The 24,995-nt window shown below is 24.8% G+C and overlaps 1 protein-coding gene across 2 annotated transcripts in view; it reads right to left on the bottom strand.

Annotated features, from left to right (window-relative positions):
• Positions 1-24,995, bottom strand: part of LOC111622195 (rap guanine nucleotide exchange factor 2-like) — a 94,859-nt gene that overhangs the window by 4,188 nt on the left and 65,676 nt on the right. The window contains exons 3-26 of one of the 2 annotated variants that reach the window (XM_023364548.1): positions 24,413-24,583; positions 19,987-20,205; positions 19,629-19,733; positions 19,349-19,539; positions 18,906-19,128; positions 18,630-18,791; positions 16,235-16,342; positions 15,930-16,133; positions 15,731-15,839; positions 15,310-15,640; positions 14,974-15,223; positions 14,783-14,847; positions 14,539-14,704; positions 13,701-13,877; positions 13,522-13,621; positions 13,318-13,445; positions 13,137-13,220; positions 12,968-13,042; positions 8,772-8,843; positions 8,548-8,697; positions 7,252-7,360; positions 7,067-7,180; positions 1,045-1,338; positions 669-824 (exon numbers count right to left, since the gene is read on the bottom strand). In XM_023364548.1, coding sequence (XP_023220316.1) covers positions 669-824; positions 1,045-1,338; positions 7,067-7,180; positions 7,252-7,360; positions 8,548-8,697; positions 8,772-8,843; positions 12,968-13,042; positions 13,137-13,220; positions 13,318-13,445; positions 13,522-13,621; positions 13,701-13,877; positions 14,539-14,704; positions 14,783-14,847; positions 14,974-15,223; positions 15,310-15,640; positions 15,731-15,839; positions 15,930-16,133; positions 16,235-16,342; positions 18,630-18,791; positions 18,906-19,128; positions 19,349-19,539; positions 19,629-19,733; positions 19,987-20,205; positions 24,413-24,583 — 3,763 coding nt within the window. The remainder of the gene's footprint in view (positions 1-668; positions 825-1,044; positions 1,339-7,066; positions 7,181-7,251; positions 7,361-8,547; positions 8,698-8,771; positions 8,844-12,967; positions 13,043-13,136; positions 13,221-13,317; positions 13,446-13,521; positions 13,622-13,700; positions 13,878-14,538; positions 14,705-14,782; positions 14,848-14,973; positions 15,224-15,309; positions 15,641-15,730; positions 15,840-15,929; positions 16,134-16,234; positions 16,343-18,629; positions 18,792-18,905; positions 19,129-19,348; positions 19,540-19,628; positions 19,734-19,986; positions 20,206-24,412; positions 24,584-24,995) is intronic. The other variant, XM_023364549.1, reaches the window with a different exon arrangement.

Raw genomic sequence — 24,995 nt, 5'->3', positions numbered from 1 at the left:
TTAATCAAATTTATATATTTGAATGACAAATTTTTGCTAATTGTTTTTCTGAATAGTAGAAAAAATTACAGAACATAGATGTAGACAATATACTATCAGATATGACATAACACTTGATGTATTAATTTAAACTAGGGCTTGATTAGTATTTGTCATCATTTGCCATCCTGCTTACACTATCAAATCATTTGATTGCTAATGAAGTTGATGTCAAGTTGATGTCATTAGTGATCTGAAGCAATAAGATTATATTAGTAATTTGATAATCCATAGTATTTAATTACATGTAAGTGTGATGCAGCTATTATATATCATATCAGCACAAATTGAAAATTTTTATAGCCTCATAAAATAAATTTCATCAATGATTATCTTAAAATAACTAAGAAAAGTACTTTGTTGGAATGATGTCTCTTACATTGTGGAATTGTTTAAAAATAAAATTTAAAATAGCACTTCATAATTCATATAAATATATTAGAAAATTATTCTATTAATATTTTAAAAAGTAAGATTATTGTTTAATAATGTCTAATTGATAATTTATCTATTTATTTCTGTAAATAACAAGCATATGTTTGAGTAAAGTTTGATTTCAAACACTTTGAGTGCTATTTTATCATTCATCCCTAGAAAAAACTATATTATAATTAATAAAATGAACTTACCCATCTGTGATCTTTGTTGTGGAGGTGAATTTGTAGAGCCCATGGAACTGTTACTGTGAGTGTCAAAGTTTGATGACACATGACCAGAATCAGTATCACAGGATGGTTGAGTTGGATAGCTACCTATGCTACCACTGTCACTGGAATTCATGGACCCTAGAAATATTTTTAAAAAAATTTGATTTAGGTTTTTATCTAATCCTTTAGAAACTCAGTTAGCTAAACAAAATGATTTTGAATATTAAACTCTTCCATTTTAATTATGAATTTATAAACTTAAAAAATATCTGGAGGGGGCTTTGATAAACATGGAAGAGAATAAAATGTTTTTAAATTGAAAAATGAATTTAACAAAATATTAATTTGTAAATCTTACAAACTGGCCCAAGTTCTGGTTGTGATCTGCCTGAGGTTTGCGATTTCCTCAGGTGAAAATTATTAAAGCTGACGACACTGGAACTTTCTGAAGACAACTCCACCGGCAACATTGGATTAGTTGTATCACTATGAGATCGACCATGGCGACTATCGTGGCGACGACGGATGGTATTGGGTGATGGAAAAGGAGAAGGAGTGAGGGAGTGATGAGGGTGAGAAGATTGGTGAGGTCGAACTTTAGATGATTCCGAGAGGGAGAGAAGTTTACGAACAGCCTGGGGGGAATCAGCCCCTGGGAGGGAGATCATAAAAGTTTATTATAGCTTGCTGAAGGTTGAGAGGGTTTCATATGTGATTAAAAAGTAGGGGAGATATTGTTAATAGATGAAAAGAGAATTATATGGGATTAACATTAAGTTTGTAAACAGGAAGGAATTAGCCCCCTCCAGATTTAATGCAAAAATTTTTCTCTAGACTTCCGTAACGTACAGAGATTATATATATATATGAATAATTTTTACTCAGTATATTTAGATAAATATTTATGATAAAAATGCATTTAACTACTTTCATATAAGTTCAGTCAATACAGAGTCAATACATTTTTATATTTATACAAATATAAAAATCTCTAGCAAAATACTGGTCACTTTATTTAAATAATTCATCTTATTCATTTGACTGAAGATCAAAAATTAATTTTTATTGTATATAGATTTTTCTCCTATCAGAGTTCTTCAAGAAAAATATGATTGAAGCACACTTTAGTTCTTACTTTATACATCATTTTCAGTAATACATAATGCATATCTTAAAAATCTATACTAGTTCTGATAATGTCATCATCTTTAATTGATGCTTCAGTTAGAAAGGAATTAAATTATTAATTCTTATAATGTATAATTCAAAGCTGGCAAACTTTGTTCCAAAGATATGTCAAAAAATTGAATTTGAAATTTAGTAATTTCAAATTGCAGGTCAAATATTTAATTAAAAGTAACAAACAAAATTTATAAACATCTTTTAACTTCTAATTTTATGTATAGCAGAAAAATACTAATTTTCTTTTCACTTATATAGTAAATGTGATTATAATGGAAACAAATACTTTGCTAATGGGAAATCTACTATTGTTTACTTGATGATCAAAATTATCAACCAATAAATCAATCAATCTTTCTTTTAACTCTTTTTTAATCATTATAATTTAAATGAGTCATTGAAATTTAATTATAGGTTCAAGTGTGCTGTGAGATAAAAAGGGTTGAAATCATTATAATGATTTATTTTCAGACTTTTTATCAAAATACAGTTGTTCATAACAGTGCAATATCTGCACACAAAAAAATTGCTTCTCTGGCAAAGTATGCCAAGTGCATGTACTTGCCTGTACATATTATTTTCCTGGCTGTTATATTGTATAACATAGAAAAAAACAAGGTGATTGGTCAAATTTTGACCCCCTGGTTGTTTCTGCATTTCTTGATTTCTGAAATGCCAGAAGCCCAAAAATGTAAAAACCCCTTAGAAAATTATCTGTCTCTCTGTGTGTAGTTAGATATGTGTGGATAGAACGTATATTTTGCATTACATCTCAGGATAAACTAAAAATTTTGAAATTTGGCCCAATTATTTCTATATATGGAGATTGAAGACTTTTAACCATGAAAATTTAATAGCAAAAGGATGGAAAGATAGAGGAGTTGTGTGTCATCTTCAGTGGAGCCAGACTTAAATTTTACTTATTATTAGAACTTAAAATTTCTTTAAAAACACTCTTACCCCCAAAAATAAGTCATGTGGTTTTTATATTTTTATAATAATTAATAAAATCTCATAACAGATGGTATCACACATAACTATAACTTTGTAAATCATGATTACTGAGAAAGTCATGCAATAGCCCTTGCCAGCTTTTCTTCAAGTATAGATAGGTTAAACTATAAATGAGAATATAAACAATATTACTAGAAGTGGGAGAAAATAATAGCATCTGGCCTAGTCCCAACATGCCAACATATTTACATCATATAAAACAAATTTGACATAGTTATTAAATACATGAGAGAAATTAGTTTTATTATTGTATATAGCTTGCTGAGTTAGTAAGAAAACAAAATGGTAAACTGAAAAGAAATGATTGAAATTACATGGTGTTTATAATTTTTCTGACATTTTTAATTAAAAATAATCTGAAAAGAAACTATAATTTGGTTCCTTCTGGTAAAAAAAAATTTACATTATACAACACAATAGTTTATATGATTTGCAATTTTACAGGAAGGAAAAAACTTTTAATGTTTTCAATCCTAAATTATGCATCACATTTTTCAGAAAGATTTAATAATAAATTTCTTTATACAAAACAAAATGAAATCAATACTGTAACTGACTTAATTAAAAGATATAGTAAAAATAATAATTTTCAGCCTTTATTTAAATTTTGAAATGAATAATAGAAATTTATTTGGTTACATAATGAAATTAAAAGCAATTATCAACATTAACCTAAAAAAATTGTGTTTTTATTTTTCTGAAATCAGACTCTCCTCTATAGATTATATGGTATTTTTAATTATTAAACAATTCTTTGTATTTGAATATTTATGACATGAAAGCAAAATATAGTACACAGTTTAAAGAGAAGAATATCTCACCTGAATGCCCAGGAATGGGTGGCAAAACATGAACACCATGAGAGAAAGAGCGACTGCTTGGTCTCATTCTCATAAGAGGAGGGGATCTAGGCACTGATTGTAAAGAGCAAAGTAGATCAGCAAATAAGATAATGTGAAAAAAGCAAGAAACTGAAAATGGTCTTTATAAGATAATGCAGTTATGTCAGAACAGAATAAAATTTTATATTTATTCAAAATTAATAGGAAAGTGCTTGGAAAACATAAAAATTTTGAATTTTGAGGAATGATATGATTATATAAGAATATCTGTTATAGAAACTTGTAACATGTGCAAATTGAATGTTGTTCTGAAAAGTGCATAATATAATTCNACTATAGATATTATAATAATACACTCAAGGTTGTCAAGAGAAAGACCTGGAGATTTTCCCAGGCTTGTAGTGATTCCTACCTCTATAAAATAATGTTATTTTAGTTAAAAAAATTAAAATTGTTTAAGACTACTTTTTATTAATAAAGAAATATTCTATTTTCATTTGTTCAAAAAGAGGGAGAAAAGGCATAAGGAGCCTGCTTTTTCCTGGCCCTCACAGAAGCTCTCAATGGCCTGAATACACTAATACACAGTTTATTCACTGATATTAACAATAAAACAATATTCAATCACATTTACAGATAGTTTGTGAAAATAGTAACAGAATGTTCACAATTACAATTTATCTGCTTTAACATAAAACTATCCTGACAGATTTTATGAAATACTATTTTTTGTAATTTTGAAAAGGACTAAAGAAAACTCTGTAGGAAAAAAGTTTCTTAAATCACTATCAGGTGAAAAATGGCATAAAATTCGGCAGAAAAATTACAAAATTCACTAGGTAATAGGTTTTAAAAATTTTTCTAATCTCTAAAATAAAATGTCTGTCTATGAGTGAGTGATACATTAGTAGGAAAAGATATAAAATTATAATCAAATGTGTGTAAGGAGATATTTAAAAGATTTTACAAACTAAAAAAAAAATTTTTAGTAAAATTTCAATTTTTGACCAAGCTAATTAATCAAGAACTAAGCTAATTTTGTAAAAATTTATTAATTTAATATTGAATACAATACATGATGGTAATTCTTAACAAATTAAAAAATTTTCTAATAGAAAAAGCTATATATTAAAATGATCAGTATTTTTAAATATATGAAATTTAATTTTTATGAATTGGAAATGAAATATAAAGACAAACTTATAATTGACATTTCAAGCTGAAAGGAAATGATTAATTAAATGCTAGATATTAAAATCATAATTCTTTTTCTAAAAAATGTTGAATAAAAAAGTTTCAACAAATAAATAATAATAAAAAGCATATATTGAAAAACAAGGTTTGAATTCCTAAATTCAATGGTTAAAGAATTTTTCTGAAAAGTTAGATTATTAAGCTGATCTTGTAATTAAATTATCATATAGAAAAATATTACTGCATTTATTGCCAAAGTTAATTATTAACAATTATTAAATAAAAATGATAATTACAGAATTATTTATTTTAATTATTAACTGTACAGAATAGGTGAAAATAAATATAAATGTCTAAAACATCAATAAGAGTTTCTCATCAATCTTGTTTTCATTTTCCTTTGTTTTATGACAAATCAGTTTAATTCAGAAAATAAGCTCTTAATAATAATAATAATGTACATTGAAATATATTCCCTATAATATTCCTTATTCCATTTTGATATTAGTATTAAAAAATTTCAAATAGAAATTTTATCTGAAATCTTATATTAGAGATATTAAATATGTTTCATGTGACTCAGAATTTAAATGTAGTTATCATTTAAAATGGTATTAACTATAATAAATACATATGGTGCTTATGGTATATTAAATATAAAATAATGAGAAGAGTACAATTAAACATACATTGTTATTAAAAGCTTAATTCCTAAACTTGCTTATTGAATAGCAAATTAATTAATTCAATTGAGAAAAATTAATTTAAATTCACAGGTAACAAGTTTGTCTTTATGAGGTATCATTGCCACCTACTTATGCTCTTAACACTGATATTGAAATGAAATGTAATAAATGTGATTATGCTCTAAAAACTGACATTTATAATATTGAATATGGTTAACAAAAACGAATGGTTAATTTAACAAACATGTTAAACATGTTCATCTATGTCTATAAGACAACACAATCCATAGACACATTATCAATGCTCATGATGTTGAATTTTGTTTTCAAAGCATGCCGATATACCAGAAATATCCAGCACAAACTAAAAAAAATAATAATAAAAATGTTTTTGACAATTTGTTTTATTATTTTTTAGTTTGTGCTGGATTTGTCTGGTATAGTGACATGCTTTGAATTTTGTGTCTATAGCAAATATACTGTGCCATGAACATGACAAATTTCACTTTGTAAACTTGAAAATCCTTGTTTCACACACTTTTATACTAATTATCATTATTTCCAAAATTATGAAGCTTGATCACTTAAATAACTTTTCCATATATTTAATTCCATCAATTTTCCAAACTACACATTGACAATTGCCAATAAAATGGGTGTTGTCATTCATCATTTTGAATGTGAATTTTTCATCAAAATTGGCAATTACATATTGGACAGTGTGCCCTGTTAGCAATTTTCATTCAGTTGTTAATATTGTTAATTTCTTCATACAATGAACAACAATCCGTATTTTAAAATTACTAATCAGTTTTATTTTTCAATTTCTTTCATTGATTTTTAAGGTAAAACAATGTTTTATCAAATGATTAGAATATGATTTCAATATTTTATAAAATTTTATAATTTGAATTTTTCACATTATAATTTGATATAAAGTTATTTAAGAATTTGAGTTACTCTACAGAAGCAGCTATTAGTTAAATAGTGGAAATTAATGAAGAAAAATTAAAATGTCATTGTTTATTTTTTGTTGTCAAGAAAAAAATTAAAATATCAATCTAAATTATAACTCCTGCTGTGAAGCAATGACTTCAACGTTCTGTAAACAAACTTTCATATAAAACTGACAAGGAACAAAACAACAACAAATATTTATAAAGTCATACAAGCCTAATCAATCATTTTTTTTTTATAAATGTGAAATTAAACATATGTCATTTTCTTTCAGCTTGTATTGTCTACAGAAAATCATTTATAAAGTTCAGTTCTTTTATTGATTTCTTTTATTTAATTTTCAAAAATGTATAAAAACTGAATTTAAATTTAGACTAAAAACTGATTTTGCCATTTTCTTCCTGTTTACAAATCTTAAATATACAATATATTCAAATTTTTCCAATGTAAACTTTAATCTATTTTATAGATTTTTAATCCAATTAAAATTAAAAATGAATCTTACCAAATCTTGAACTTGATGTTATGGATTTTTTTCCTTCAGATGTGGTACTATTACTACTAGCGGATGATAGTGTTGGAGAAGGATGACGTCTTCTAGTCTGTACAGCACTCATCCCTGAAATATTGAAATACAAAATATATCTAAAAAGACTACAATACTTTTACCAGATGTTAGAAAAATATTACCTGTGGTTGCCATTGGTTCACATTCAAGTGACATTGCATGCAACTGATCTTCATTAGTTGTTATTTTCAAATTTGCTAAATATGCTTTCACTCTTCTAACCATTTGCGCCTATAGCAAATATTGATATTTAAAAATTTTGAAAAAACATCTGACCAGTTTACAAATTATTAGAAATTTATTAATCATAATTATAAAAAAACTAAATATAGTGATAAAATTGATGAGATTATTAACCAAAGAAATTATGAAACTTATGCTAAACTGTTACTAACAATAACAATTAGTTCTCATCAAAAATTAATTTAAAAGTTTTTTTGTATTAAAACTATTAATGCAAACAAATATAAATAAATATTTTTATTAAAATCTATATTTGTGCAAAGAATAACTGGATTAAGAAAAATTAGAATTAACAATTATGCAAGTTTATTATGCAATTATGCAACTTCTTAATTCAGCATAATTGCACATTCATTTTCATTTACATAACACACAATATTTATGAGACTAAAATTTGTTCTAGACAGTGTTTAATTTCAATTCAATGTTGACAGTAATAACAACATGTCCAATTAAACTTGTGAATCAAAGAAAGGCCCAACTCCATATTTCAATGAACTGGCTTATATGCTCTGTATGTTATTTTGTCTGATCTTGCCATTACTGAACTCAAAAAAAAATAAACCCCTCTCATCTAGCATAAAAAATGACATGTATAATGCATATTGACTTTAATTAACTACATTATAAGTCCAAGAGTTGAGTCCTTATTCCTTTTGTTACATAGAATAGTCCCTTAATGGGATATTCTATGCAACAGAAGGAATAAAGACCCAACTTCTATGCAACAACAAAAAGTATAATTAGGTGACAATTGTTTTTTCAATATATCTGCCATCATAACAGAGAATATTGATTAAAAAAAATTATTTAAAAAGGTAAAGAAAAAGAATATTAGCATTACGTCTATGGGCTATAAATACATTTATCATGAAAATTTCTTAATACAAAACATTCATTTATTCAGAATTTATTACATTTTAGTGTAATCAATATTCTAAGAGTTAAAAAAGTTTTCTTTCTCAAAGAATTTTATGATTCAGATGTAATTTCAATTTCTTTCAAAACTGATGAAAGTTTAAGTGCAAGTAAAATTTACTATTCAGTTTTTATCTAAAAATTAAAACTTCTAAAAAAGTCAGTTATTTGTTTTTATGCATATAATTAATAAAATTTGATGATAACAAATATACATGTATTCTAAAAGATATTTAGATACCACTAAACATTGTTACCTCTTCAAACATTTTCTTTGGATTTAACTGTGTAGAACTTTTCTTCCTTCTTTTAACAGTTGCTGCATTTGTAGTTGTAGCAAAACTATTCAGTGAAGCCATTGCTGCTGTAGGAGCAGCACCTCCTAATTCCAGCATATTAAATAAATCCTTTAAATACAAAACAAATTTTAAATGATAAATCAAACATTTTTTTATACAAAATTTTGAATTAGAGCACTTACATAAGGAGCTGAACACATATTCATTAGCTGACGAACTTCCTTGGCAATCATTCTTAATTTTTCAAAATTTATCTACATTAAATAAAAAGTTAATTTCATATTACAAACATTATTAATATTTGGGATCAGTAACATTTTATATACTATCACTACCAGTTTTTAATAACTTTAATTATATAGCTAACTTAATAGTAAGAAATGTATCATATTTATTTTATGAAAAAGATAAATATATTAAATTCTATATGTAGATAATGTCAAAATAAAATTATATTCATCCAATATTAAAAAAAACATAACATTGCAATTCTGACAGCATCCATAAAAATGCATTCAATTCGACAAACATCTTTTATATGTACATAAATTTTACTATGCCTTACTCAGTTGTCAAAAGAATATGATATTTTATATAATAAATACATCACTCCATAAATAAAAATTTATACATGTTTGTCAAACAAAAAATTTAATACTTTCTTTTTATTATAAATTTATGTATAATTTAAATACTGTACTGTATTATAATATAACACATTTATGAATGTCATTTTTTCTTTTTATGCTTATTGGGGATGTACCAATACAATGCAAAGATTTAAGTTACATATTGACTGATGCCAAAATCAGAATAATATCTGAATATAAATGATAACTAAAAATTTCATACCATTTAAATCAACAGATAACACTTCACATTTATAACTAAATATTAAATTAATTGTAGCTATTTTTGCAATACTGCTTTATTTAGAATTAAGAACCTCAAATAATTCTTTAATTGCAGAACAATCTGAAATTAGTATATAATTTTTAAAATATGATTATCCAGTCAGTCAGGAAAAAAAAAAAAATCTTCTTAGTCAGTTTGTCTCCATTAAGAATAACAGAGTGAAAAATCGTAACAGATTGTAATTAATTTAACAAAGAAACAATTACTGCTGTAGTTAAGAAACCATTACTTCGTTTTAATGCATATAAAAAGACCTGATATTTAGTTGTTTGAGAAATATAAATTTAACATAAGAACAGTCAATACTCTAGTCCAGTGGTTCTCAACCTTTCTGAGGCTATGGAACACCATTCACATACTTTTTATTACACAGAGCATTAGCATCAATACATTCAAAAATTGATAAGCAATTCCATGTTTACTATTCTCAGCTAAACTGTTACTAACAATAACAATTAGTTCTCATCAAAAATTAATTTAAAAGTATTTTTTGTATTAAAACTATTAATGCAAACAAATATAAATAAATATTTTTATTAAAATCTATNTACTAATATAACAATGGAAATAAATTTGAATAAAAACTTTAAAATCTTTTGTTTTGTGGAACACTGATTAAGAAACACTGCTCTACTCTAACAATTTATTTTTACACTGAAGTGATAAAATATGCATTAAAATTTATAATTAGTAGTATTTATATCAATATAACTTAATAGTGCAAATAATAAAAAGTAATAATAAATTTAATTGTAACTTTATAATTAATTATATAATTATTCATATCAAAATCAGTTAATATACAATTTCTTTAGATATTGCACTTATACAAAAACATAACTATTAAGGAATTGGTTAATAGTTACAAGTAGAAAATGAATACAAAGTATTTTGTCAATAGCTATTATTTCAAAATCATATAAAAAAAAACATGCATTGAATTAAAACTTGAAAAAATAGCTAATGAAGTTTTTATGATGGTTCTCTCCTCCTCAAATTTACCTATTAGTATAATAAATTCTTTTTAATAAACTCTATATTTGATTCAAAAATTAATGAATATATGGATAAATTGGTCTAAAATCAAATAAAGTTTGCAACTGTTTTTATACACTACGGCTTGGTTTCTGAAATTACCATGACCTGGGAATCCTGGGAAATCAAGTTTCATAATAACAAAAAATTCTCCAGAAAATGAGAGAAATTTCTGGAAATTCTATTTATACAATTAAAAGAAATAAATTAAAAATAATTAAAATATGTTAAGAAATTCTAAATATGAATGCATCATAATGCATTGCAACTGCCAAGTTAACTTTACAAGTTATATAACTGTTATTGGATCATTAAAACAAACTTGGATAATTTTTCTAAGCAATTATATTAAAATTAAAACGTTTCACAATTTTTATTCTTTATAATATCTAGAGCTAAAAGACCCAGTAAACCCACTGTATGGAAATATGTTGAACTTTCAAGATGGAAATAAGATGTAAAATGCAAAATGCAATATTGTCCTTAAGTACAGTATATAGGATACTCTACAAGCAGACTTTTGCACTTGATTTCATCCAAGATAATACTTTATAAATCATATTAGTAGAGTTCACAGATTTGGCATCCATTATTAAATTCTTTTACTTTTAAAATTTATAAAAAAGTAACTGTATAATTCATTTATTATCAATTTCTTTGTTTTTTATTAAAAGGAATTAATAATAACATCACTTTTAATTCCTTATTTCCAAATAATATATTTGCAAAATTTATGATTTAAGATGTACGACAGCAATGTTTCTCTATAGTCTATGTATAAGATGAAAATTAGAAACGCCATCTTGTAATAAAGACCCACAGCAAGACCATTTCACTTCTCTGTTTCCAGGAATTTCCAAAAATCCAGAATAAATATTGTTAATCCCAATTTTCTCAGAAATAAAAAAAATTTGGGAAATAGTAACGTTCTAATATATATACACATTTTATATATAGTAACATCCAACTATTATAATCACTTTGGGACTATATATTGTTAAGAAAAATCAAATTATAACATTAAACAGAGTAAATGAATTAAAATTAGTGATGTTCTGGTTTCATTCTTTCTGACATTAAAAAGGACATAACAATTAAAAATGTATAATTTGGAGGTTTATTAGTTATAATTATTATTAATTAATACATAATTCATCCAGTACTGTTTGCCTACTACCAACTTTAACATAGCTTTTAACATAACTGAATTAAAAAAAAAACAAGCAATTTAAATTTGTGTTATGAAAAAAATAACAACTAAAAACTTAATTGCTAGTGGTAGTAAAGTAAATCCTCAATATTATTGGTTTTATTGTATTGATTTTAAAGTATTTACACTTTCTGAGCATTGCATGTTAAACTAGAAATTTGATTTTATAGTACATGCAAAATTTTACTTATTTTATGCTTTAGGTAAAAAATGCAAAATATAACTTAATATATTAGTTATAGACCATTTATAAATCATGTATGATTTGTGTTTGTTTTTTATATGTAAAAACAAATAATAACAACCTTATCATAAGCAGGAGGAATTTACAAACTGTATTGCTTAGTAAAGTGAGTTGAAAAGTGCCACGAAATCAAAATTTGACAATATCTGGGTTAACCAACTTTAGAACCACTCCATACATATAAAAATTACTTTCATTTAGTGTATTTTACACTTCAGATGTCTAATTGCACACACTAATTCCTGAGAAGAAATTTTGGCACATTCCTGCTATTGCATAGAGCTGTAAAATATGAAAAATAAATTTAAACTGGAGAATATTCTAACAATATCATACACCAACCTTATCGTTTTCTAGCACTAGTTTAATGTTTTGACTAATATTTTCAATCTCTTTTACAATTCTTCTTCAGGTTATCTCTCAATCACCTTATTCTTGTTCTATTTGATTAAAATTGAAATATTGAAAATTCTTATGGGATTTTTAAATGTTGGAATTTTCCACGTTAAATTTTTTTAAAGTATTATTCTATTTTTATTTAATAATTAATCCATAAAACAGATCAAAAACGTTAGTCAAAACATTAAACTGGTGCTGGAAAACGAAAAGGTTGGTGTATATTGTTAGAGCTGTAAAATACATATTAATGACAGTTGTGCCTGTTTTTATGCTTGTCTGCCTTTCCTGACTTATATAACTTTACTTGACAACAGTGCAAGTTATCAAAAATTTCCCTAGAGTAAACATTGTTTATATTTTCAGATACTTTCTAATAATTAATGTTGGCATTTAAAGTACTTCTTAAAAACTGATAACAATTCAATATAATCAGCCACATATTGAGACTGAAAATGTGAAAATAGAGTTTAAAAATATTGATAATGACAACAATAATTGAACTTTGATTTGCAATAAGTAAACTTTTAAAATTATTTTAACTTTTGTTTTAAACAAAATATATTTAAAATACATACCAATCCATCAACAGTTGTATCGTTTCCAAGATGAATGAAAGTTAAATCTTTCTTCACAAGAGGATAAAATGGAATCTAAAAAATAATTGACAAAAAATGTTCAGTAATATTCTATTTAACATATTAAAAATATATTTAATTTTCAAATGATGCTAGAAGAAATTCTTACCATTGGAGGTTGAATGTTTTCACTACACAATAGAGCTCTGTATTTGAACATGTTACGAGAAGGATCCATCAGATCTTGCAAATCCTTTAACAAAGAAAAAAGTTAATGCTGAATTTTAAGTATATGAATTTATCTTTTACTATATTAGTATTTTATTCAAGATGCATTTTTATAAGTTTACCTCAAATATTTTTTGATATTTTGATGGCAGTTTTTCCCAAGTTGCTCGTAATCGTGAAACTGCTCCATGACCTAAACCACTTAAGATGGCAAACATTGAATTGAAATTCTTGCATTCTCTACATTGTCCTGAAAAATATTTTAATATGTTATATAGATACAAATATAAAAATTTTTCAAAATGGTATCATTATAAATTTCTTACTTGCAACTTTAATAAATTGTTTGATTTTTTTCATTCTTCTTATTAAATTAGGCTCTGAACATATTTCAGAAACTACCCAAAACATCTCTTTATTTACAGACTAAAAAAATTTTTTAAACATTGTAAGACAATAGAAAAACATTATTTAACTTTAAAATTATTTGCAGGAAAAAACTTACTTCCATGAATTTTGATAACATTGGAGTTCCATATTTTGATTTTACTTCAAAGAGATCATCAACGTACTCTGTTGGTTCTACTTGTCTAAATATACTAAAATCTTCTAATGTTAATTGAGTTGCTAATTCTACACTATTTAAATGCAGCAGATGAACTTGATTGTCTCTTAACAGTTCCTGAAAGGAATTTAATGTTTTTAGCATTCAAATTTATTATTTCTATAATTAAATGTTCAAATTGATCACAAATGGACAGAAAAATATTTATAGAATATGTATTCTATTAAATTATAATAGCCAATAGATAATATTCAATAATTACAGTTTCATAAATAAATTGTATATATAATAAAACTAAGAAAATACATAGCTTATAAAGGGAAAATTAAGTGTATTAAAAAAAAAATACATTATAAAAATAAAAAAATTTTAAAATTTATTATTTTCAGATAAATATGAGGGATTTTTTTCAATCTCTGATGTTCCAGGAAAAAATAAAAATAAAAAAACAGAACAAAAACAGAAAAGTTTAAAACTGTTTCATTTACAAAAGTTATATATACTCTTCAGATATTTTTCTATATAATTGGCATTTTAATCTAGATATTTATCGTAACATTTTTAATTTTTCAATCTTAAAATGTAACTATATAATATGACAACATTTTGTTAACATAAGCTTATATATCCAATGTGCTCAATATGCCACTGACATTATATGTTTATATTTATTTATAAATATTTGTATATATAATATTTTATTTCATTATTAATATTAACAGCAGAAAACAATTAGTAAAATGTATAACATAAAAATAAAAATTTAAATGTTTCTCACCACAGCTAATTCATCTGGCACCAGAGGTTCTGTGGAAGCATTGTTTTTCAAATAATATCTACTACTAAGATTAATGCGTTCTGCTAAATTTTGCAATTGATCAGGTAATCTCCTTTGTTTTACCATTCCACCTTCTCCAACAGAAACTTCACATAAAGAATAATTACTGAAAGAAATATTATAAATTAATATTTTAAAATGGAAGTATTAATTATAAGTCAATAATTTACACTATTAAAAATACCTGCTAGGATCTGTTATACTAAATTCTCTAAGTGAAAGCATTACAACTTCTCGCGCTGTTGTTTCCTTTAAAAGATAATATTGGATATTAATATTTGCACATGTATAATAATTTTAGACATATATTACATTAATTATTTTATTTTATATTAATGAAAATAATTTTGAAAATAAAATGGCTTTTATTCTTACCTTATGAACAAGTAAATATTTACAAGTTTGATCAGGTCTATATATTTTTAAAACATGCTCAGGATATTCTAAATGCAAATCTTGGTCACATGATGTAAACAATAATGTTAGATCAGGATTGCTATGACTGTGGAACAGCATGCTACCTCCTGATGTTCGTTGAGGTGAAGTTGCTCTAACCCGATAACCTGAACCACCATTATGATGACCAGCATAAAGACTATCATCAGAACTATTTAAATGAGATTCACTGAAATTAATAGGAAAAAGTGCATTTAAGCATATTTTTTGACAACTTTTATTTTCTTTTAAATTTATCATTATCTTAAAATTTACCTATTTAGAGACTTTGGAATTAGACTAATCTTTGCTAGAGCTCGTCTTAACTTTGCCTTATGTCCTAGTGTCATGAAACCCTTTTTATCTTCTTTACGCCCATCACTGGAAGGTGTTCCATTAGTTTTTGATATAGATCCATCAGTAGATGGATAAATAAAATTTGTTGTCGATTTAGGGGACATATTTTCATTTCTATTATTTCCCTCTTGCCATTCCATCTGTGATGATAACCTTGCTCTAGGATCTGGCTGTAACCGAGCAATTTCGGACGTTTTTCTTCCTCGTGGACGGGGGGAATTTTCAGGTGTATTGAGCATTTCTTTGAATGCTGTAATCAAAATGTAATACATACATAAGCATAACTAGTCATCATCATTAAGCTAATATTTTTAAACTTATTAATCACTTTAAAACTTACTTAATAAATTAGATCTCACTGTTATACATAGATGTGTAGTACCACGTAAAATTTCTAGAGCTTTTGCATGACTCATGTGCTCAAAACTTTGACCATTAACTTCTAATATCTGAAATTAATAAGTTTCAAGTCAATTTACTACAAATCATGAATTTCTTTTATTGAAATAACTTTTTTAAAAACTTAATGAATTTATTACTTGATCTCCTCTTTTAAGACCCATTTCTTCAGCTTTGGAATTTCTATTGACTTTAGAAACAAATATTCCAAATCCTCTTTCATAACCTCCCAAAATAGAGAAATGCAAAACTTCATCTCTTGTGGAACGAGCTAATGTAATTGTACGACTGCGTGCCTTTGTTGCCGAAGCTAAATTCAATAATTGTAGCTGGCTTTTCATTTTCTGGAAAATAAATTTATTTAAATTAAATAACAAATAAATATTTGTTTATAAACTATAAAAATTAAGAATAATAAACTGAATATTAATTCTGATAAGCTTACCTCACTTTCTAAACAAGCTTCAAACTTTTCTAAAAAATCCATCATACCTCTATCAGTTTCAAAATCTGTGAAGTGATTATTAACCCACAACAAAACAACACGTGTTACCTAAAACAAATACTTTAATTATTATCTCTTTATTACAGTATTTCAGATAAACTATCTATGCATTCAATGAAATAATTATTTGATATTGATCTGCACCACATATAATTGCTAATTAAATATATTATTAATTTTTCTACTATATTCTTATATTGTAAGTAGAGCATGAATAGTCAAATAATAATAAACAAACAGAAACTCTTTAGATTTTTATAATTTATTAATTTAAATATTACAAAATATACATAACTACTCTAAATGATTTTTAGAAATCATAAATTATATGAAATAAATCATGAGATAAAACTTAAAATAAATATGATGAAATGCTAGTTTGACACCAAAATGACAATAAAATGAAAATAAAAAAATAAAATATGCATGAGAAAATGAAAAAGTTTGCTTCATCAAAATTTTCTGATATATCTTTTGCTTCTGAAAAGTGAATTAAATAATGTATTATTAAGTAAGTTTTTAATTATTATGCTTTGTGCAATTATTATTATTTCCAAATTAAAAAGTAAATAAATAAATAAATATACAGTCGACCCCCCTATAACACTGTTGATTATTCCGTTTTATATGAATTCCATGTTGTACGAGTCACTTAGATTTTACAAATACATGAGCCATTCACAACTCGGCTCATGTATTTGTAAAATCTAAGTGACTCGTACAACATGGAATTCATATAAAACGGAAAAATCAACAGTGTTATAGAGGGGTCGACTGTATATTTATATTTCTTAGTTTAAGTAAGAAAATAATTACTTCATTGGCAAAAGTCAGAAAATTATGTAAGTTCATAGAAATATTTTCATATTTCAAAAAGATAATTTCTATTTTCAAATACCTTTTTTGATAAACAGAGAAATTTAAAAACTTTAACTGAACTAGAATAGAGGAAGAAAATTACTGATTTAAAATATACAAAATCTAAATATAATACAAATTCTAATAATATTGTAAAATAGTTTTGCATCAAAGAATCTTATTAATAAAATTACTTAGGAGTAAAAAACAATTATCTATGTTGGAGCTATATAATGCAAATGTATTAAAATGAAGAATGATGATTAAACTAATATTGTATAAATCATTTTAAAAAAATAAAATTTATATTGATAAGAAATGAAAAGAATTTTAAGAAATTCTACATTAACTTTATGAAAAGTCAAAAGAAATTCTAAAATACAACTATAAAAATAAAATTTTTCAAATTAATTATATTTTAATTACCAAGCTTATTAAATTACTGAATTAGCTTTCTCATATCTCATGGAGAATTAAGAGAAAATAAAAATAGAATTCGCATAGTCCATGATACCAAACAGTTTGCTTACAAAAACTGAAATACTTCATTATATGAGTATATTTTAAATGTATATGAGTGAAATAATTTTTTAGTTAAGTATTTCAGTTCTCTTAAGCAAACTATTTGATATCAAACTATGTAAACTTTATTTTTGTTTTTGGCTTATTAAATTATTTAAATTTCAGTTATTTGCTTTTTTTTTATAAGAAGAAACTTTATGTACAGTACATAACATTTACTATTTTTTGTTTATATCATTGTAAATAAATAAAAAAATTTTAATATTTTTTTAGTAATTTGCAATTCACTCCTATCTCTTGAAAAATAAATATTTGATATTATAGATAAAAGAATTTTTTGAGCAAAGTCTAATTTTAACTCATTTGCTAAATATTTTTGAGTTATTGATAAAATAAATAACCTATTGTTATTTTTGATACAAACAGAAAATTTTATCCTTTGTTTAAAAAAACTTCTCTTTTATGTTAACTACTATTATTATTTTAGAAGTTTAATGTAGTCATAATTTTAAAATCCATCAGCATTTTCTATATATATCTGTGCTATTTATTATATGTATATATATTAAATTAATTAAAATAAAACAACATAAAAATAAAATTTTTTTTGTATTTATATTGGTAAATTTAGTAACCAAAAAAAATTTTGTTTAATGTATAATGTTATTTAATGCTATTTCAACAAAATCTAGTCTTACGTAGAATGAAATATATGATTTTACATCAAGATAAATGATTTCATACATCTTACAAAACCACATTTTTTACATTCAGTGAATTGTTTCCAGAAATTTAAGATTGCAATATTTTTGTACATTGTGTTGACATTTTAAAAGTATTGCAATTTAATTTTGCAAAACTTTTAACAAAAATATTTTGTTGTCTTTGTTTATTATTCATACTGATTTATAAATAAATCTTTTTAAATTATTTTAACTTTCATGTTAAAACTAACCTTGTCCCTGAGATGTGGATCATTAAACCATTCTATAAGGTTATTGGCAATTGGGAGAGGACTAGACGAAAATATTCTGTATGTCAACAAAAAATCTTCAATATAGCAAGGATCCATGGAGTTATCTTCCACTAACTGTGAAATTAATCTATCAACTGTTCCCTGTAATTGCATATTCATTTTTCAGTATTTATTTTGTAAAATTATACAATGATTTTTGTTTATAACTTAAGAAAATATTAAACATATTTCTTAAGTGAAAATAATTATTCTTACTCTAATAACAACATGTCCTTTGCAGTTTCCTCCATCAAAAACTCTATGTTCTGTAATTAATACAACTCGACCATCTTCTTCATGCTTCTTTGTATTTTCTTCTCCTTGATGCAAAATGTTATAATAGTCAGTCAATCCAACACATATAAATTGGCAATCATCGACTTTTGTTCTCATAATACCGTGATGAAATATCTTGTCCATGCTTGGACTAATACCAAAACTGAAATAATAATTACCAAAAATAAATTTAATTTTATTGAAAATGTATTTGTGAACAATATTAAACAATGTAATTGGAAAATACTAAATAAATGGTTTATTAATGAGATTTAATGTTTTAATATGATATGAAAATCAATTAAAAGAATTTAACTTATAATTTTCCAGAAGTCTTTCATGTAATTTTGTAATGTTTTATTTTCAATAAATTTGAAATTTACCTTTCTCCTAAATGAAGTTCTTGTAATGTTCCATCAGGATGTTCTATTTCAACCTGCCCATTAATTATGACTGACCAAGAATCTAATTCTTCTCCATCATTCAAGACTACACTACCCATTTTCTCAAACCTGACAAATGCCATTACTGCACAAAGAGCTCTTCTTACTGCAAGTGTCATGTTTGCAAATGCCTAAGTAAAAAAGTATGTCTTAAGCATTTTATCAACACAAAATTATAGTAGTTTCATGTATTTATCATGTTTTTTATAATTACACTTACAGGCAAATGTTTCACAAATTCTAAAAGAAATTCTATATCTTCATCTGTTCTCATACAAGGACTTTTGTCCAAACATTCTTTTACTGTATCTCTCACTGTTAAACTCTGTTAATAGAAACAAATGTTCTTATCAATAAAATGATCAGACAACTCATTTCCTGCTCTTACAATAGACAATAGTTATCTTTTTAATGATAAATAATTATATGATTTAGTATATAAAACATCAATAATTATTAATCCCTCCCAGTCTTAACCAACAGGGAGGAAAATTTTAATGAGATGTTAATTCAGTGTAAAATTTAACTGTCAAGAGGCATTAATGATTTAATCTTATTGTCATACTGCAAAAACATACATCTAATGATTCAGCAAGTTCCTCTTCTTCATCAGAATCAACAGCACTTTCTGCCAATCCAGATAAGTCAACTTCAGGATCATCGAGAGATGATGGGACAGAGTGGATGATGTCCGATCCTGAATAATAAGCTGAGGAACTATCGCTGCTATGTGAACTGCGATTGGACTTGAGCAGAACATCTCCACGATGTAGCAGTGGATGGAAGTCAGTTGGATGCTAAATTAAAAATAAGATTTTGATTAATAAATTATAAAATCAATAATCTTAATAAATTTTTAATCATCATTACTAATATACAGTATATAAACTAATGCAGTAATTTTTCAATTATATAAATTTTTTATATTATAAAAATAATATTAGAATCAAAGTGAATCTTTCCTTGTTTTTCATTCATTCATCAGATAAGAACAGCAATGTTTAACATCATAAACATACATGGTATTATCTGCAAGTTCCTGTTTCTCTATGAGAATGAACAGTCGTTACTACAAATTGCCAAATATAGAGTTGATAACATTGATAAACAATTTGAGTGTACTTAGTAATCAGAAATACATATTTTAATAATGTATTAATTAATCATTAGTAGTAAATATTTTTCTAAATTGCCCGTGTATCCTTTGAATTTGATAAGCTTTAAATTTATTTTTAATCAATTTCTAGAACTTTTACAATATTAAGTCATTACAAAAATTTGTCAATTAATAATTACATGATGGATTTAAAAACATTAAAAAAGAAGAAAAAATGTATAATTAGATTTGAACTAGCAAATGATAGAAATATTTTATTGCATTATTAATTATACAATCATTAATCAAAAATTTTTTCTGAATTAAATGATTCATATGTGTAAACTGAAGATCTGACATAGATAGGCTATATCAATATTTGATTTCTCCAAATATGTTGTTGCCAAATTATATTTTAATTCTATAATATAATCCAAAAATATATAGATAGTAGTGTACAAAAAATTAAAACTTTAATCAAAATCAATTGCAGAAACTGAAAAAATTTAAACAGAAAACAAAACCATAAAATGCAGCAAAAATTTTTAATAACAAACATTTGATCTTGTTAAAAGATCTTTATCCGGCAACATTACAATTATTTCAAAAATGTTTACAGAAATCTAGAAATCAAATGCAATGTACAAATGTGAAAAATATAGATTGCTATTCTATTCCAAGATTGTTTTAATATTCTACATTTTTCAAATTTGAATACTGTATTCGATTTAAAACATTTTTGATATTCAATGTAATGTACTGTACTTTGATGAAAGCCTTTTAATAAGGTCAAAAACGTTAAAAATAAAACAGAGCATTTTTCTGTGACACCCATTTGCATACCCATAATGTGTGTTTAAGAATGCATTAAATACTAAAATGGCATTGACCCTTTAATTTAGTTCATTCAACTATTTCTATAACCTAAATAAGAAGTACTTTAGTGCATTTTTATAAATGCAATAGCATATTAAAGAAGACATATTGCAATTGGTATATATTTTATATGCTTTTATTTATGTAAACTTGCCATAGAACATTTTCTGTAATACTTTAATTTGATGACAGTTAAGTTCAGCTATTTATTATATTATTATGTAATTCAATTTTGAGACTAAAATGTAACTATATGCAAATGAGGTATTCACATCCAAATAAAGTACCAAGAGGTTTGTAAAGCAATTCATTTACAGTATTATTATTTTTTTAAGTTTACAAAGAGATAGGATAGTGAAATTTGAGATCAAGACTCTACATAAATTCCAAAAATTAAAACTTTTGTAAAAAAATATTTGTAACTTAAACAAAACCACTTATAAGAATGTAAACAAAATAACAAATACACACTTGATTTAATGGATTAATTGGAGAGAAGGCAGTGTCTGCTATTGTCAAAAGTCCATTGAATCAAATGTGTGTTTTAAAAAAACATTTGATTTAATGGCCTTTTAGATATTAACAACAACCTTATAATATAAAATGTATTAAAATATATTATAATGTATAAGTATGAATAAAATGTTGTTATGATATACATTGACTGATTTATACTCATTGACCCATCTTTTAGCATGTTCTGCAAATAAAAAAGGTTAAGTTTTTCCCTTAGGACAGAAATTTTTTGTCAATTAAATAAAAGGGTCTACTCCCAATTTATATCTAAAAAATAAAAAAAGAAAGAAAGAAAAAAAAAAGATTTCTCTATCTACAACATGAGAATCAAATGTAGCTACAACTTCAGTAAAAATAGTTTGATTATACTGCTGGCTTCAAAAATAATAAAATTTAAATTCATTTATCTTAAACTCATTAAAAGTTACTACAAATATTTGTGAAGTGAAATATAAACTTGCATCCTGACAACATATCTAATATACAGTACTTTCATCTGTACCCAAATCTCAAATAACAATTAACATTGTAAAAATATTGATTTATTGAAGTTATTATAGAAACATTAAGATTTAAAATTATAATTAATTCATATGTATTTAAAATTATATAATATGAAATAATTATATTATATAATTGTTTCATATAATTTATGGCAAGCAATTATTTCTAAAGTGTATTTTACAGACTCTCCATTAAGAAAATGACAAAGGACAACTCCAAAAAACAGTTATTACTGAAAGGACAATTTGATGACAAGTTAAATGTCTATTTGATATCAAAATACAAATACATCTTCTAGATTGGCTGTACTGATATCTGGCATAAGCGCATGTTAATCCAACCCACAAACATATTTGTTACATTATTTATAAATAATAAAAATATACCTACTTTAGGTATACATGAAATGTAAAAAATTTATCTGACTCTTCTACTTATGATTTAAATGCAGTTTGGTCAACCAATTGAAAAATTTTGTACCACTGTTCTAGATTATAAGATAAAAGCCTCAGCAGTTAAAGAAAATGGTTTTATTTATTTCAAAATAATATAATTATTTTTAAAAAAAAGCTTTTAAGACAACTGGAAGTTTAATTCTAATTAAATCATAAAAGTTTTAAAATAAGTTTAAATAATTTAATTCAAATTATGGTTTATAGATACACTAATTTTATAATTAAAAAGTTTGGGATTAGATATCTAATGTTTGAAGAAAAATTTTTGTGAATTAGAAGTAAAATATAGAACAAAATATTACCATTCCTTGTAGGTTAAGGAAAAAAAATTTCTAGAGCATGTTGTTTTAATAGTCCAAGAGATAATTGATTTGATTTACATAATTGTAATTATTTAGAATCCTCATCCATTAAAAAGCACTACTGTTTTATCCAAGATAATTATCACAGTAAATGAAGGTTAAAGGATATACAAGTTTCCTGTTTTCTACAACAAAAACCCTGTTAATTGATGTTTTATCAATAAATAAAAAATATATTCTATTTTAAATAATTAGTATTAATTCCTTCTTTACATTTCAGAGACAATTCAGCTTAAGACAGTAAACAAACCTATAATTCTTTAATGCAGAACAAATATTTCTTTTGAAAGCAATTCTTTGTTCAGCTAAGTATGAAGATAAATATTACTTATTCTCTTGAATACATGTTTTTATCAGTTTTTCCTTGTAATATGTTACAGTAATAAGGAAGCTTACAATATTAATTTCAATATAACAGTTTTTTAATTGCTTACAGGATAGTTTCAGTTCTAGCTTTTTTTTTTTATCAGTTACCAGTTAAAATATTTAAAATAAATATTTAAAAAATGTTTTGAGAAAAATATTCAGACTCTTTTTTCATTTAATATTAAAGTTTCTTATTGTACAGAAATAAGAAACAGTGTATAAACTTCTTTCTGGACATTAAGAACATTATATGAAAAAAAATCATTAAGTTCTGCTTACAACATAATCATTGTTAAGTAATTCAGTAACTTTGTTCATTAATTACCTAAAGGATATGCACTTTTAAATACGAGACTTTATTCTTTCATATTGAAAATAGAATTTACAAAATGTGCAAATTATGTATTAATTTTCTCTATTCCATTGACATAATTCAATTTGCAATGAATAAAATCAATAATATGAATAAAATATTTGTGAAATATTCATTCATATGAACACTGTATTTTAATTACTCTTAAAAATCCATTGTAACTCTTAATCAATAAACCTTAAAAAATACTTTTATCTCTTCTTAAATGTCCATTTGATGTTCAGACTAATGATTAATTGTATAGAATCAGAATAAGTAACAGTTCTGCTGTAGATGACAGAAAATTTGCATTTGAATAATAGTAATATAACTGGTCATTAATCAAATGGTATTATTTCAATTTTTATGAAATATATCCTAATTACTCACAGTATTAACTTCAGTCAAATAATCTGGACTAAGCTTATTCATTTTACCAAACAAAAAAATAGAACTTAAATTATGCAAATAACTTACGAGAAAAGATGGTCCAACAACATGGAGATGATGGGGTGACATATCAGCACTGTCTAAAGTAAAGTGGAAACAACGGCCATTCCCCGTCACCTCCTCCTGTTCTGAAGACACATTCATGGTACATACCCGCTGCTGATGGCCAATCAATTGCTGTGCGTCAGAATGGTTAATCTGAAATAAATTGATGAAAGATTTGTAAAAATTATTACTATTTTATGCTAATTTACCATACATGTATTAATTTTCACAATACTAAAGAAAATATACTAAGAAAGAAAAAGGGAAAGCTGATAAAAATATTAGTTTGTACAATTACTTCTACAGCCTGCTTTGATTTGGCACATTATTTTTGTCTTCTCAACACTATTAAGATACAACTTCAATTATTTAATAATTATTAATTAAAAAAAAATGTAAATGTGGTTACTTTGTAAATTTATCTAATAAGTATGAATAAAATGTTGTTATGATATACATTGACTGATTTATACTCATTGACCCATCTTTTAGCATGTTCTGCAAATAAAAAAGGTTAAGTTTTTCCCTNATATATATTAAATTAATTAAAATAAAACAACATAAA

Source organism: Centruroides sculpturatus, unplaced genomic scaffold (assembly GCF_000671375.1).
Source record: "Centruroides sculpturatus isolate CEXI.00-Female unplaced genomic scaffold, Cexi_2.0 scaffold311, whole genome shotgun sequence".
In the NCBI taxonomy this organism is placed as follows: Eukaryota; Metazoa; Arthropoda; class Arachnida; order Scorpiones; family Buthidae; genus Centruroides; species Centruroides sculpturatus.
The sequence above is the reverse complement of the archived record's forward strand: the minus strand, read 5'-3'. Positions and strand labels throughout refer to the sequence as shown.